The 12,935-nt window shown below is 50.3% G+C and overlaps 7 protein-coding genes across 7 annotated transcripts; 4 read left to right on the forward strand and 3 right to left on the reverse strand.

Annotated features, from left to right (window-relative positions):
* Positions 1 to 9: 9 nt before the first annotated feature.
* N7443_001163 (fungal specific transcription factor domain-containing protein) lies at positions 10 to 1,845 on the forward strand (the record flags this gene model as incomplete). The annotated part of the gene is made up of 5 exons (XM_056881219.1): positions 10 to 46; positions 88 to 184; positions 236 to 997; positions 1,048 to 1,108; positions 1,171 to 1,845. The coding sequence occupies 5 exons, from the start codon at positions 10 to 12 to the stop codon at positions 1,843 to 1,845; spliced, it is 1,632 nt and encodes a 543-aa protein (XP_056746457.1).
* A 201-nt stretch (positions 1,846 to 2,046) lies between these two features.
* Positions 2,047 to 3,030, forward strand: N7443_001164 (uncharacterized protein; the record flags this gene model as incomplete). The annotated part of the gene is made up of 1 exon (XM_056881220.1): positions 2,047 to 3,030. One exon carries the CDS (start codon positions 2,047 to 2,049, stop codon positions 3,028 to 3,030), a length of 984 nt encoding a protein of 327 aa, XP_056746458.1.
* A 104-nt stretch (positions 3,031 to 3,134) lies between these two features.
* On the reverse strand, positions 3,135 to 4,097 carry N7443_001165 (SMP-30/gluconolactonase/LRE family protein; the record flags this gene model as incomplete). Its single annotated transcript, XM_056881221.1, has 2 exons — positions 3,135 to 3,746; positions 3,795 to 4,097. The coding sequence occupies 2 exons, from the start codon at positions 4,095 to 4,097 to the stop codon at positions 3,135 to 3,137; spliced, it is 915 nt and encodes a 304-aa protein (XP_056746459.1).
* Positions 4,098 to 4,508: 411 nt separating this feature from the next.
* Positions 4,509 to 6,204, forward strand: N7443_001166 (uncharacterized protein; the record flags this gene model as incomplete). Its single annotated transcript, XM_056881222.1, has 4 exons — positions 4,509 to 4,514; positions 4,751 to 4,936; positions 4,994 to 5,995; positions 6,046 to 6,204. 4 exons carry the CDS (start codon positions 4,509 to 4,511, stop codon positions 6,202 to 6,204), a joined length of 1,353 nt encoding a protein of 450 aa, XP_056746460.1.
* Positions 6,205 to 6,555: 351 nt separating this feature from the next.
* On the forward strand, positions 6,556 to 8,535 carry N7443_001167 (uncharacterized protein; the record flags this gene model as incomplete). The annotated part of the gene is made up of 1 exon (XM_056881223.1): positions 6,556 to 8,535. One exon carries the CDS (start codon positions 6,556 to 6,558, stop codon positions 8,533 to 8,535), a length of 1,980 nt encoding a protein of 659 aa, XP_056746461.1.
* A 62-nt stretch (positions 8,536 to 8,597) lies between these two features.
* Positions 8,598 to 9,686, reverse strand: N7443_001168 (uncharacterized protein; the record flags this gene model as incomplete). Its single annotated transcript, XM_056881224.1, has 2 exons — positions 8,598 to 9,457; positions 9,491 to 9,686. The coding sequence occupies 2 exons, from the start codon at positions 9,684 to 9,686 to the stop codon at positions 8,598 to 8,600; spliced, it is 1,056 nt and encodes a 351-aa protein (XP_056746462.1).
* A 654-nt stretch (positions 9,687 to 10,340) lies between these two features.
* On the reverse strand, positions 10,341 to 12,327 carry N7443_001169 (putative flavin-binding monooxygenase; the record flags this gene model as incomplete). Its single annotated transcript, XM_056881225.1, has 3 exons — positions 10,341 to 10,950; positions 11,008 to 11,543; positions 11,602 to 12,327. 3 exons carry the CDS (start codon positions 12,325 to 12,327, stop codon positions 10,341 to 10,343), a joined length of 1,872 nt encoding a protein of 623 aa, XP_056746463.1.
* Positions 12,328 to 12,935: the final 608 nt, after the last annotated feature.

The following is a 12,935-nucleotide window of genomic DNA, read 5'->3' on the forward strand; positions in this document are numbered from 1 at the left end:
CAATCGGCAATGGTGGGGGAAATCTGTCCCATGCCGCCATCCCCAGGTGAGTCTACAACGTATCTGACTTCGAATCGTTTGTATAAGGTGCCGTTCTGAGTATTCTCAGCTATGTAAGCACCTTGAAAAGGAAACGTGATGACCTGGATGATCAACTTCAACGCCAGCGAGCATCTCGTTACAGGTATGTTCCTGCTGAACCAGCACGGACGCCTCGCTCTACGTCGCGCCGCAGGCAAGGCCTCCAGCATGAATCGGGTTCCTCAGGACAAGAAGCTACAGAGCATACTGTTCAAGCTGCGATGGGTGAGATCGGTTTCTTGTCGCGCAGTGCAATGGCAGAGCCACGTGATGAAACCAGTGGTTTCTCAGAAGAACTCGCAATGGGTCGCATGGTTCGAGCTGCATTGGCTCTGTCTGGTGCAATACCAACCCAGTCGAGTATCGATACTCACGGGCAGAAGATTGCGGAGATGAATGACCCCACCATTCATCTCCGCAGAAAACTAGCTGTACCTTTTTTCACTAGCTTCCTGGAAACGATGGGGTCGCAATTCATTCACATCGACTCAAAGGATTTATGGAGGGATTTCGATAGCACTTTCAAGGATTCTGATGATACAGTAGGAAGCAACGCTCCGAAATTTGCCGCAAAGGCATTCGTTGTTTACATGTCTGTGGCTACGGGCATATTGCTCTCCCGGGAGTCAGGGAGTCTCCAAGGGCTTGCTGGTGGTCTTCACCGAAAAGCAACCAAGCTTCTCCCAAGGATCATGGGCTCTGGTAATAGGATTGAAATACTGCACTGCATGCTCTCTTTGGTCCTTTACTCTATGCAAAGTCCACAGGGCGGCTCCACGTGGCATCTTGTTGGCCTAGCCATGAAGAAGGCAATTGCCTTCAGATTCCACAACGATCCAGACTTGTCGGTAAGTATATCTTCAAACGTGCTCATGATGCGGCGAAATACCTTCTGGAGTCTCTATATTGTAGACCGGTAAGTTGCTCCGATGCTTTCATGACGAATATGTGCTCACGAAGGCCTAGGACAATAAGCACAATCATGGATCGACCATTCAATATCGAGGATGACGAAATTACCGTACAAGTAAGTCTCTTGACATTATTCAAAGTGTTGCTCCACAAATTAATTATCTCTGGGACAATTAGAGCCCCGAAGAGTATATGCATGACTCGCCCCATATGAACAATGCCTTGGCACGCCATTCCATCACGCATGCTAGGCTCATGTCTGGGATCCGTGATAGGGCCTCGAACAGTGTCCTCTTTCATTACAGCAACTTTTGCTATTGGAGAGACTTTTTCCGAGGCATAGCGTCTGCATCAAAATTCACCCGCGGGGCATACATGCAACTGTCAAGTAGAGCCATAGTTGAGATCCTCAAGTCGAACGGTTCCACAAATGTCGCAGCAAGCATGATCCACAGCTTTCAGACCATTGAAAGGGATATCGTGACGACTTGCTCAGACTATATTGAACATGAGTACCAAGGCTCCGACTGTGGTGAATTTACTGGTGGTTTCGTGGAAGCATACGACATTTTCGCAGCAGGTGCAGTCATTGTTTGTCTGACTGGGAGATCTACGACACCATTTGCAGATGCCAACATTATAAATAAATGCACAGCTCTACTGACGACTGTGGGGGAGAGATTCGTCGGCCTCAGGGTCTTTCGCCGAGTGCTTTGGGATCTCTCCGATGCCGTCTCGGGCAATGCGAAATCAGATTCGATCATCCATGAGCTGCCTCCGATGATTCCAGATGGTATTCGGGATCTCATATTCGAGAAACTGCAACGAAATACAGTCATGGCCAACCATTAAAAGTTGATGGGGGGGGGGGGGGGGGGTGGGGGGTCCTTTCGCCCTATCGACACTTCCACCGGAATGGCCCCGACGGCGAAGGTCCGAGGCATAGAATGCCTCTTCTGCATGATGCAAATATATTTCAACGGCACCATGTGCCAGTTCGATCTGGTCTTATCGTCAGAATTTGATTTATTTTCTCGCCTTTACGTCTGCGTCATGGCTCCAGGTGTTACTGACAGTGGGGATCAACCCCAATCCAACATCGGCGCTCAGTTCAAGCCTACCGTCTACATCCTTGATACCTGGAACGAAGAAGCGCTCGCCTACGCGAAGACCCTGTTCAATGTCATTCAACTTGGAGACAAGGGATTCTCCGAGTGGCGTCAAAATGCCTCATACCTCCTGCTTCGAGGATCATACTTCACCGCAGATGACGTTGCGAGTTGTCCCAATTTGATCGCCATCGGCAAGCACGGCGTCGGAATTGACAAGATCAATCAAGATGCTTGTGCCAAGCGTGGAATTAAGATTTGCAACACACCTGGTGCAAATGCACGCGATGTTGCCGAGCTCGTCCTGGCCCTTACCATGACGGTCGCCCGAGACATCCGATCCATCACAACTCGCCAGATGGCCAAGCCAGTTCCCAAGGAGACTTGCAATGGTCTAACTCTCCACAAAAAAACTCTCGGTATCATTGGCATGGGCAATATCGGTCGCACTGTTGCGGAGATCTTCCGCGGAGCTTTCGATGTCGAGGTCATCGCTCACGATGTCTTCATGCCTGACAATGCCTGGCCTCACATCGAGCACAAGAGAGTCCAAGATGTTCAGGAGGTTATTAGGAACGCCGACATTCTCTCCGTTCATGTGCCTCTGACAAATTCAACACGCGATCTGATTTCTTACAATGAGATTCAATCAATGAAGAAGAATGCGATCTTGATCAACGCCGCACGAGGTGGCATTGTCAACGAGGCCGATTTGACCAAGGCTCTCGCCGAGGGTCATCTTTGGGGAGCCGGATTGGACTGTCACGAACAGGAGCCGCCAAATGTGGAGAAGTATGGACCGTTATGGGAGAACTTGAACGTCGTCAGTACGCCTCATATCGGAGCCGCAACGAGGCAGGCACAATCCGCAAGTGCATTGGCTGCGGTTATAAATTTGTATGAATACATCATGACTCTTCGCAAGTGATAGATAAATAGTCCAGTCATCAATTGAAGTTTCTATCACCCCAGGCTTAATTATCCCGTCATCTGAACCCTTTGTGATTGAAAGTACTGAAGCTTGCAGCTCCTCTATTTTGCTTTCACAGTACCCCGACAGTGCCACCTCACAGCCTGAACATTTCCCTGAATACTATCAGTAATAAAGATCGTCTTCCCATCCTCACCACCAAAAGTACAATTCGTTAAGTTCTTTCCTCCCCCGACCGCAGAAACAATCCTCGCCTTAGGAACTCCGTCCGCATCAACGACAAACACAGACCCAAGACTAGGGTGACAGATAAACAAACTGCCCTCTTCATCAAACGCCAACCCGTCAGGGCCAGCACAGCCAAAGGATTGAAAAAATAGCCCCGCTTTAGTCGTACTCCCGTCTGCATTGAGAGGAAGTCGCCAGACCGAGTTGGACCGAGTCATGGCTACGTAGAGGAACCGTTCATCTGGGGAAAGAGCAATGCCATTGGGTGAGACGCCGTTGTCCACGAGACAGTCTAGTCGCCCGTCGGGAGAAAGCCGATATACACGGCCTGTTGGATCTGTCATGCCAGTTTGGCCTTGGTCGGTGAAATAAACTTCCTCCTTAGAGGACACTATCAGATCGTTGAGGCCTTTGAAGCGTTCGAGATTGCGGCGGGTCAGGAATTGTGATATCTCTCCCTTTGATGGGTCGAACACAAGCAAGCCCTGAAAGAATTAGAAAATGTGGCTAATCAGCGTGTAGTACATGTCTACCTGCTTGTAGTCGGCAATGATCATGCACCCATCCTCTCTCACGGCAATTCCGTTGGGTTCACCATCGTACCGTACACACTCTGTTACCTGCTTCTGCGAATCTATTTTCAATATCCGACCGTATGGGATATCTGTCACATAGAGGTTCCCATCCAGGTACGTCGGACCTTCAAGGAAAATATCCGATGCAGGAAGTACCGATCCACCTTTCCAGTCGGTGGGTTGTCCGGTGCATCGTAACGAGTCCGGGATATGGACGTAGATCTCCGCTTGGATGATTGACGGGGCGGGGTAGAAATTCATGACCGGCAGAGCTTAAGTTTAGATGCAATGAAGACTCTGGTATACATCACTTTGACAGCCGAGACTCCAAGCCTTTTAACTTAAAGTGCGTGGAAAGCGGCGTTAACGGAAGTTTTCCGATGACCGGTCTAAGGTCCGTTACCCCAGTTTTCAAGCTGTACCTTAGACAACCGCCTATCTTTACTCAAAGTAATGGGGCATTGAAAAGGATGGCACTAGCCTCTAGTACTTCTCGATCTCTGCGCAGGGGGGTTAATTTCTTCGAAGACCTTGTTCAGTGACATACAGACATCATGGGCCTAATTTCAGAGACCAAACAAGCGATCAGGGATTCGCCGAAGGGAATCTTCAACGGTTATTTGTTGATGTGTACTTGTATCTTCGCTTTTTCTGGAGTATTCAAAGGTTTTGATGAAGGTAAGTGACCTGATAATCGTTGCCGGCACAATGTCTGACATTAGGCAGGAAACATCGCCTCCATTGTTGTACAATCTCATTTCAAAAAATCCTTTGGACTTGATACCGAGACTGAGGATCAGTATTCCAATACGAAAGGGTGGCTCGTCTCGATCGCGACGGCTGGAGCTGTCTTTGGATGCCTGGGTGTAAGACTTTTCAACCATGCATCGAGTACAAAGCTAATAACAATGTAGTGTTTGCCCATCACCGATCGATTCGGACGACGATGGGCTCTACTCATAGCCACAGTCATTTACATCGCGGGTGTTCTAGGCCAGGGTCTCAACGGTGGTAATCTGTCAGGGATGTATGCATCCAGATTCATCACAGGGATCGGCATCGGGGCAACAACTGTGATTCCTCCAATCTATATCACCGAAGTAAGAACCTCATCACCATGGGCTCTATGAACGAATTTGGGCTGACACATATTTAAGATAGCCCCTAAGGCCATTCGGGGCCTATTGACCCTCCAATACGCAGCATGCCAACAACTGGGCGTCGTCTTTGGATTCTTCATTAATTACGGCGTGACCAAGAAATACGCCAACACAGACAACCAATGGATGATTCCAACCCTCCTCCAAGTCCTCCCCGCCATGATCTGGGGTCTAGGTATCTTCTTCTGTCCCGAGTCTCCACGCTGGCTCCTCTACGTCGGCCAACGTGAGAAAGCAATGACATCCATGTCCAAGCTCCGCCACCTCCCAATTGATCACCCGTTCCTCCAAGTCGAGATCTCCGGCATGGATGCTCGAATCCTGCATGAGACTGAAGCAGCCAGCAATACCAGCCCATGGGAACTCCTCAAAGAGACACTCCTCCCAGTTGAAAACAGACGCCGCTTTTTCCTAACCTTCATGGCCACGCTCTTCTCGCAATGGTCCGGCGCAAACGCCATCACCCAGTACTCGCCCACAATCTTTGGCTACTTAGGAATCAACGGCGATGAAGCCAAGTTCCTCGCCACGGGCATCTACGGCATCGTTAAGTTCGCCAGCACGCTCATCTTCGCCCTCTTCATTGTCGACTTCATTGGTCGTCGTCGCTCTCTACTCACCGGAATCACCCTCCAAATCGCCACACTCGTCTTCGTGGGCGGTTACCTCGGAGGTACAAGGAACATGACTCCCGAGTACATTCAAAGCACGCCGGCTGTCGCGCGCGCCTCAACAGCCGCAATAGTAGCCATCTTCCTCCACGCCGTTGCGTGGAGTATCGGCTGGTTCAGCATGCCCTACCTAATTGGTTCCGAGATCTTCCCAACTAGGATTCGCTCATTTAATATGTCCGTGTCGATGGGATTCCATTGGGCATTCTATTTCGGGTGTTCGCGCGCCATGCCGAGTCTACTCGCCGCCAGTCAGAAATGGGGAGCCTTTGTGTTCTTCGCTTCTATCTGCTTGATTTCTTTAGTTTATGTTTTCTTCGCTATGCCGGTGGGTTTCCCCTGCAATACTGACAAATCCGGGTTTACTAACTGATCCAGGACACGACGGGTCGGTCGCTTGAGGCGTTGGATAGTTTATTCCAAAGGCCGTGGTATACCGTGTACAAGGTTGCGTATCCGAAACATGAGGGTCTTCAGATTGAACTATTTGAGAAGGGGGAGCTTGCGCCTAAGGCTGAACATTATGAGTCTGCATGATGATGCATGAGTTTCCATCTGGTGGGAGGATACGACCTGGAAGGCGCGCAGAGTATTGGTCTCTATGGGACTCTCTATGAGTGTACATCAGAAGAATACTTTTTTTGTGTTCAGATGACATTTCTCGGAATAGTAGCTGAGGCTGGTATGAGTGATAAAATTCTTGGGAATTACAATCAGCTCTACAAAATCCGATATTCAAATGTTGATCTGAATACATTGTTTTTGTAGATCTCTATTCGATACTTCTGGTGTTACACAGTCTGAACTATAGCCAGCAGTCACGTGTGGCGGCCGTTGCGGGCAATCGTCAGACTGAACTTTGACAACAATTTGTACCACAATGGCGCGATGGAGCACAGAACTCAACACAGTGCTTTTAATGGACTCGAATCGCTGTTGAAGCGGCGTAAGACACGAAAGGGCACTTCGAGCTGCTGGGAGTGTAGACATCGCAAGAAACGCTGCGACTTTGAGCCTGAATCTACCACTTGTGTCTTCTGCTTACGCCACCGGCTTGAATGTGTCAGTCAGGAATTTTCCGAGACCACCAATGGCTACGAGAAAGTTGGGCAGCGCATTGACCAGATAGAAGGGTTAGTAGAGCAGCTCATTCAACAGCGAAAAGGAAAGTCGACAAGCGCTCCAGAATCATCGATGACACCGGAGCGATCTCAATGCGTGCAGTATCCCACGCTACGCTCGGTCAATCATGAGCGGATATCAAGAAATCGCTCTCTTACAGGCTACTTATTCTCAATTCTCCCTGATCCGACCCTCGCTGGAGTGATCCTGAAAAGCAGTAAGCTGTTCAGAGCGCCCCTTCAAATGGCACAGGGCCAGCAATCGTCTAGTGCGGAACGTTGTCCTGGTGCTCCCGAAATATCACCCACAGCTCATCCTGTTTTGTTTGCGCGAAGATTGATCCAGCTCGCTCTCTGCTTGCAGCACTCTGAAACAGAGTCTTCCGAACAATTTAAGCTGCAGTTGAAAAAACCTGTCAATGATGTTGCGCAACTCTACTTTACAACAGCCTGTCATCTTGTCATGTCGCAAGACTTCCTCATTAGCTCTATCGATGGCCTGCAAACATTGGTGCTACAAGCGCGCTATCACATCACTATTGGCGACCTTCGCACTGCATGGCTGATCCAACAGCGGGCTGCAAATATTGCCCATGTGATGGGACCTCCTCAGTTTGCTGAGACTGTTGGTGGTCGAGCCGAGTCTGTCTGGTTTGAGCTGGTTTATAGCGACCGTTTCCTCTCGCTTATGCTTGGGCTACCATTCGCAATCAGCGATTATTATTCTTCCATTCCAGACCATATGAACATCACCTCTGCGCAGAGATTGGAGCGTATCCATGTTCTACTTGCAGGTCGCATAATTGCCAGAAATATGCGCATGCAACAACGTAAGGAAAATACTCGACAGGGGACCTCAGTCCAGGAAGACTATCCAGAAACAAAAACGATCGATCAGCAGCTAAAAAAAGCTACAAGACTTATGCCAGCTACCTGGTGGCTAGTTCCTTCACTGGAAAAAACCTCCTCTGATTTGGAAGTAGCTGAGAAAACTGCAAAATTGCTGGTTCAAATGCATCAGTATTATCTGCTGGCCCTGCTGCACCAACCATATCTCATTCAGCAGCTCGAGAGAGATAATTATAGCCGCAGCATCGGCCATATTTCACCTGATCACATGTACAGCAAACTTGCTGCTACATCTGCAAGTCGCGAAGCGATCACAAGGTACCTAGTCCTCCGCAATTACCACCGGTCACCGTCTTCTCGCGCTATGGATGAGAAGGGCTTCACGTCCTCACTTACTCTCCTTTTGGCCCATTTAGATGGTCATCGCCTAGGAAATGCGAATGTGCTCGAGCATCAACGACCGCATGATCTTGGCATCATTCAAAAAGTGACCGATCTGATAGAGGATATATCGGCTTCGGATAAGCATCCCTTAGATGTCTCTCGGGCGCAAATCCTGAGACGCTTCATCGAAGTGGAAGCCGATGCAGCGGACGGGTCATCTTACTGCGCTTGGAAGAACGATGGAAACGATAGTGATGGGAGCGACGGCCTAAAGCTCTCCATCCCATATTTTGGAATTCTGCATATCACGCGTCAGCAAAGGCAGAAGTCCCTAGGAATGGAAATACCAGATCTAGATTACGTCAGGATGTCAGAAATCATTCCGGAGGTGTTGGTCCCAGAAGGTTCGGCTTCTACTTCCCGCTACTTGGATAACTTGACCTCGGCTATACAAGTAATACCATCACAAGAGACAGATATATCATGGCTTGATTCCTGGATATATCAGGCTTGAAAGTGTGAATCAAATTGAATATACCTATTTCGATGTTCAAATGAAGGGTTCAACACACCACCCTACTCCTCCAGAGTAGGAGTGTCTCCAAAATCGTACCCAGTCTTGCTCTGGAATCGATCACCAACAACGCCGTCTGCGTACTCACGAAGAAGGTTCTCCTCCTCCTTCGACAAAGAAACAAACATGCTGTTCAGATTCTCTTCCAATCGCTGGACCCTCGAAGATCCCGGAATGGGAAATATATCATCACCCTGCGCCAGCAACCAAGCAAGCGCAAGCTGAGGTGTCGTGATACCCTTTACCTTAGCCATCTCAGCAATCTTATCAACAACAGCCACGTTCTTCTCGATATTGTCCTCACTCAACCACGGCAGGAAGCCACGCGAATCACCAGGCTTGCTGACGTCCTCACGCGAGCGAAGCTTCCCAGTCAAGAACCCGTTCCCAAGCGGGCTGTATGCCACGATTGCGACGCCCAACTCCCGCGCAACCTCCAGCAATCGTCTCTGTGGCGACTCAATCTCGGTGCAAAATAGACTGTACTCGACCTGAACGGCGGTAATCGGATGCACGGCGTGTGCGCGCTGCAGGGACTCGGCGCTGCATTCGCTCAGCCCAATGTTCTTGATCTTGCCGGCGTTTTTCAGCTCCACCATCGTCCGCATAGTCAGTTCGATTGGTGTCTTCTTGTCAAGGCGGTGAACATAGTAAAGATCGATGAATGGCAGGCCAAGACGTCGCAGAGATGCATCGAGGGCCGATCGACAGTACTCGGGGGTTGAGTCGATGGTGAACCCCCAGGGAGTGTCTGGAGCCGGGCGGATACCGAATTTGCTGGCAAGGAAAATGTCCTCTCGCTTCTCAGGGTTTGCGGTGAACCATTTTCCCAGGAGGTCCTCGGAGTCGCCGTACTTGTCGGCTTGGACATGGTTAGCATCTTAGAATTATGGACATGCTGCCGGGTACTTGCCAGTATCCCAGAAGCGTTCTCCCCTCTTGTATGCCTCATCTAAAAGGGCAGATCTGTCTGCGTCGGAGGAAGCAGCTCCATAAGTACCACTGGCACCCATCAGGCCTAGTCCGAGTCGAGGGACAAGAGGCCCGGTGCGCCCTAGCGGACGAGTTGGCAGGGTCTTCATGGCGGCCATTATTTGCAAATGAGTTCAAGTAGTGGCTTGCTATACTTACAAAGGGCAATGTTTTGTAATGAAGATCGCAAAATGTTCTAGGTGGGCGCAATATTTATGGCCTTCATGATTCGGGGATTGCGGTGGACGAGTTGTTCTGTATAGTGGCGGATCTGGCCAATCAGAGCATTCGCCCGCCTATCGCCGGTATCCCCGGTGGTCGGAATAACATAGCGCCGATATTCATCCGAACTATGGACATCTCCCTCCCCATCCAGGAAGTTTATCTATCTTGAGGAAATATCATCGTGCACTACTATCTTGACATATGATTCCTAAGCTCTTGATCAGACAAGGTCAGCCAAGACAAGATGAGCCATCCAGACATCCCTAAGTATCAGAATGACCCCGAAGCCGTCTGGACGATGCGCCAGTGGATCTTGTCTCATACCGCGTCGCCTTGGCAGATGAGCCGATGTACGTTACCACACTCGCTTGTCAGACTTCAACACGCCCGATGAATTCAGGGTAGCGGCTATTAGTTCACGACCTACGCTTGGGCTGTGACTGACAACAATTCCGGGGGAAGTGTCACTACGGGGCATCTGGGACGACATGAAGCATGTTTCCATTACTCGTTTATCTAGTCTAACAATCACCTCTCTATGAGCTTCCTCAAATCTTAGTGGCTCTCTGCTGCAGTCTATCTCCAGGAGATAGATCAGACTCAATAGCCTTGATCTGTAAGGCCAAGAACTTCGAGTAAATACGGCAAAGTGCCAAATTTCCGCCAAAGAACCAGAAGCCTGGGTGACCACTGGGCCGCCACATAGAACGCAGCTCACCTTCATGGTCCAGATCCCACACGTCCGCGCATCGATCAGCAACCTTATCACCCAGCACCTTCCGCACGGTAGTACGCATGTTGTCGTAGCCGGTGGCCAGCACGATAATATCCGCGGGGAGAGAACTGCCATCCGCAAGACGCAACTCCCTCTCTCCAAAGCCTTCAATCCCCTTGGGGCTGTGCTTTACCTTGATCTTGCCGTCGATAATGAGCTGGCTGCATCCGACGTCGATATAATAGCCACCACCGGCGGTGTAGTATGCGCGAGCAATACCCGCGCCGTCGGGCCCAAAGTCGAGTTGGAAGCCTGCGCGGCGGAGGCCGTCGAGGGTTTCTTTCTCGACGTTTGCGATTCGCTTTGTCATGTGTACACTGAGTGCAAATTGGACGGGGAAGGGGAGACTCTCGGAGACGACGTCGCATTCTTCGGTCGGGGGGCTGTTAGAGGCTGTTAGCAAACGCGTAGTTTTTCATTGGTTTTAATTGAGGACGTACCCGCCATCCTCATGCATTCCCTTATGCATCATGAAAACGCCTTTGTCGGCGGTTAGGACATAAGTCCCGCTGCGCTGAAGCATGGTCACATCTGCACCGTTCTCGTAGTAGTTCTGGGCGATGTCGTGTCCACTATTTCCAGTTCCCACAACAATCACCTTCTTTCCACGGACGTCAGATTCGGAAGCATCTTGGTGCTGGCTTCCGTGGTAGACTGTGCCCTGAAATGAATCCTGTCCGGGGAATCGAGGGACACGTGCCTCGCCCGAGTGTCCTGTGCACCAGACGACATGACGAGGGCGTAGAGTACGCTGGGCACCATTGCCACGAGTCACGGTAACATTCCACTCAGCAGTGGCATCATTGTACTCAGCAGACGTGACAAACGTCTTCATCCAAACGTTCAATTCCATAATGCTAGCATAAGCCTCAAACCAGTCGCCAAGCTTGTCCTTGGGAGTGAACTGAGGCCAATTTTGAGGGAAGGGCAGGTACGCCATATGCGTAAACTCCGCCGGGTCATGGGTTACCAGAGTCTAAAAGCGCACGTTATCATTAGTCTCGAGTAGCTGCAAAGAAGCGCAGGATACTCACCCGGTACCGGTTTCGCCAGTTATCACCAACGCGCTCATTCTTGTCAACAATCAAACACGAAAGACTCATATTCTGCAACCGAGCACCCATATTTAGACCAGCCTGACCAGCTCCAACGACCAAAACAGTCGGCTCCGAATCCAAGAATTCCTTCTGTCGCTCCCTCCTCTCGATCCATGTCCCTCCAGCCAATCCACCGGGCATGGATTCGGTTGTGCCCGCGGGCCGCCTCTGTCCTAGTGGCTCCTCGGACCCTTTCAATTCCTGCAACGATGTATAAACCGCGTACGCCTTCCACTTCCCATCGCTCTGATCTTGCGTCAGGCGCAGCATACCAGAGCCCGTTCCACAAGCAGTCTCAAAGAAGAACATGCTTGATACCCAGCTCAACTCGTCGACAACTTGTTCCCAGCGTGGTTGGAACTTGCCCTTGTCTTGCAGTCGGAGGTTGTGGAGTTGTGTATGGGTTTGACGTTTGCGCAGCAACTCTTCGATCTCGGTGGATGAGTGCGCGGTGCGCATGTCCCAGTCCAACGCGAGCATATCGCGCCACCATGATTCGGCGTGGAAAAGACTGGCAAGACTCAATGTGTCGGGACGCGCGAGCTGGTTCTCGAGGCTTGTGAGCCATTGCTGAGCAATAACCCGAGCTTCTGGAGGGGAGGCCGCGGGCGTCGAGGGGAGTTGAATGATGTGAGGGTTTCCACCCGTCAATGTTGTCGCCATATTGAATTCAATGGAACATGTGGAAATAGCTGCGCTTTCTCTAGGACAATTGATCCTTCTTTATACTTTCGCCGAGCACGGACAGATCCCCGATTGCTTTGCTTACTCTGTTAATTTCATCCAAGCAAAATGCATTAAATATCCGTTCTTCCATCTTCCGAGCAGCCACCTTTTTCTCTGGGGCAACTTGGCCGACTCTGGAGCAGGAGGGGCAGCGTGGGGAAAAGCGACGTCAGATCCGTCTATACTGTCCCCCCCCGACACAGGCGTGTGGGGGAAGTTCGGGTAAAAGCCCGCCGACACATAGGTGTGGCAAGTTTGCCGAGGATCCCGGACCGAAGAGGCAAATTTGGCGCTGGCTCGCCTGTTTGCCTCTTTCTGGAACCTTGGGAACATTCTTCAAATTACTGAAGTTGGCAGCTGAAGGCTCGTTTACTATTTCTGGATTGCTCAACGGTTCTCGGCTATCTTTTGCAATCCGATTCGGTAATCGACCCGACGCCACTGCCAAGTCAGCTATATACAACTGTTCACATAGACCTGCATACACCGTTCTAGCCCTTTTGACAATCATTTAATGTAAAAAAAATAATTTATACAAAAAACAA

The sequence above is a fragment of the Penicillium atrosanguineum genome (assembly GCF_028827265.1).
Source record: "Penicillium atrosanguineum strain IBT 20685 chromosome Unknown utg000001l_segment0_segment0, whole genome shotgun sequence".
Taxonomy (NCBI): domain Eukaryota; kingdom Fungi; phylum Ascomycota; class Eurotiomycetes; order Eurotiales; family Aspergillaceae; genus Penicillium; species Penicillium atrosanguineum.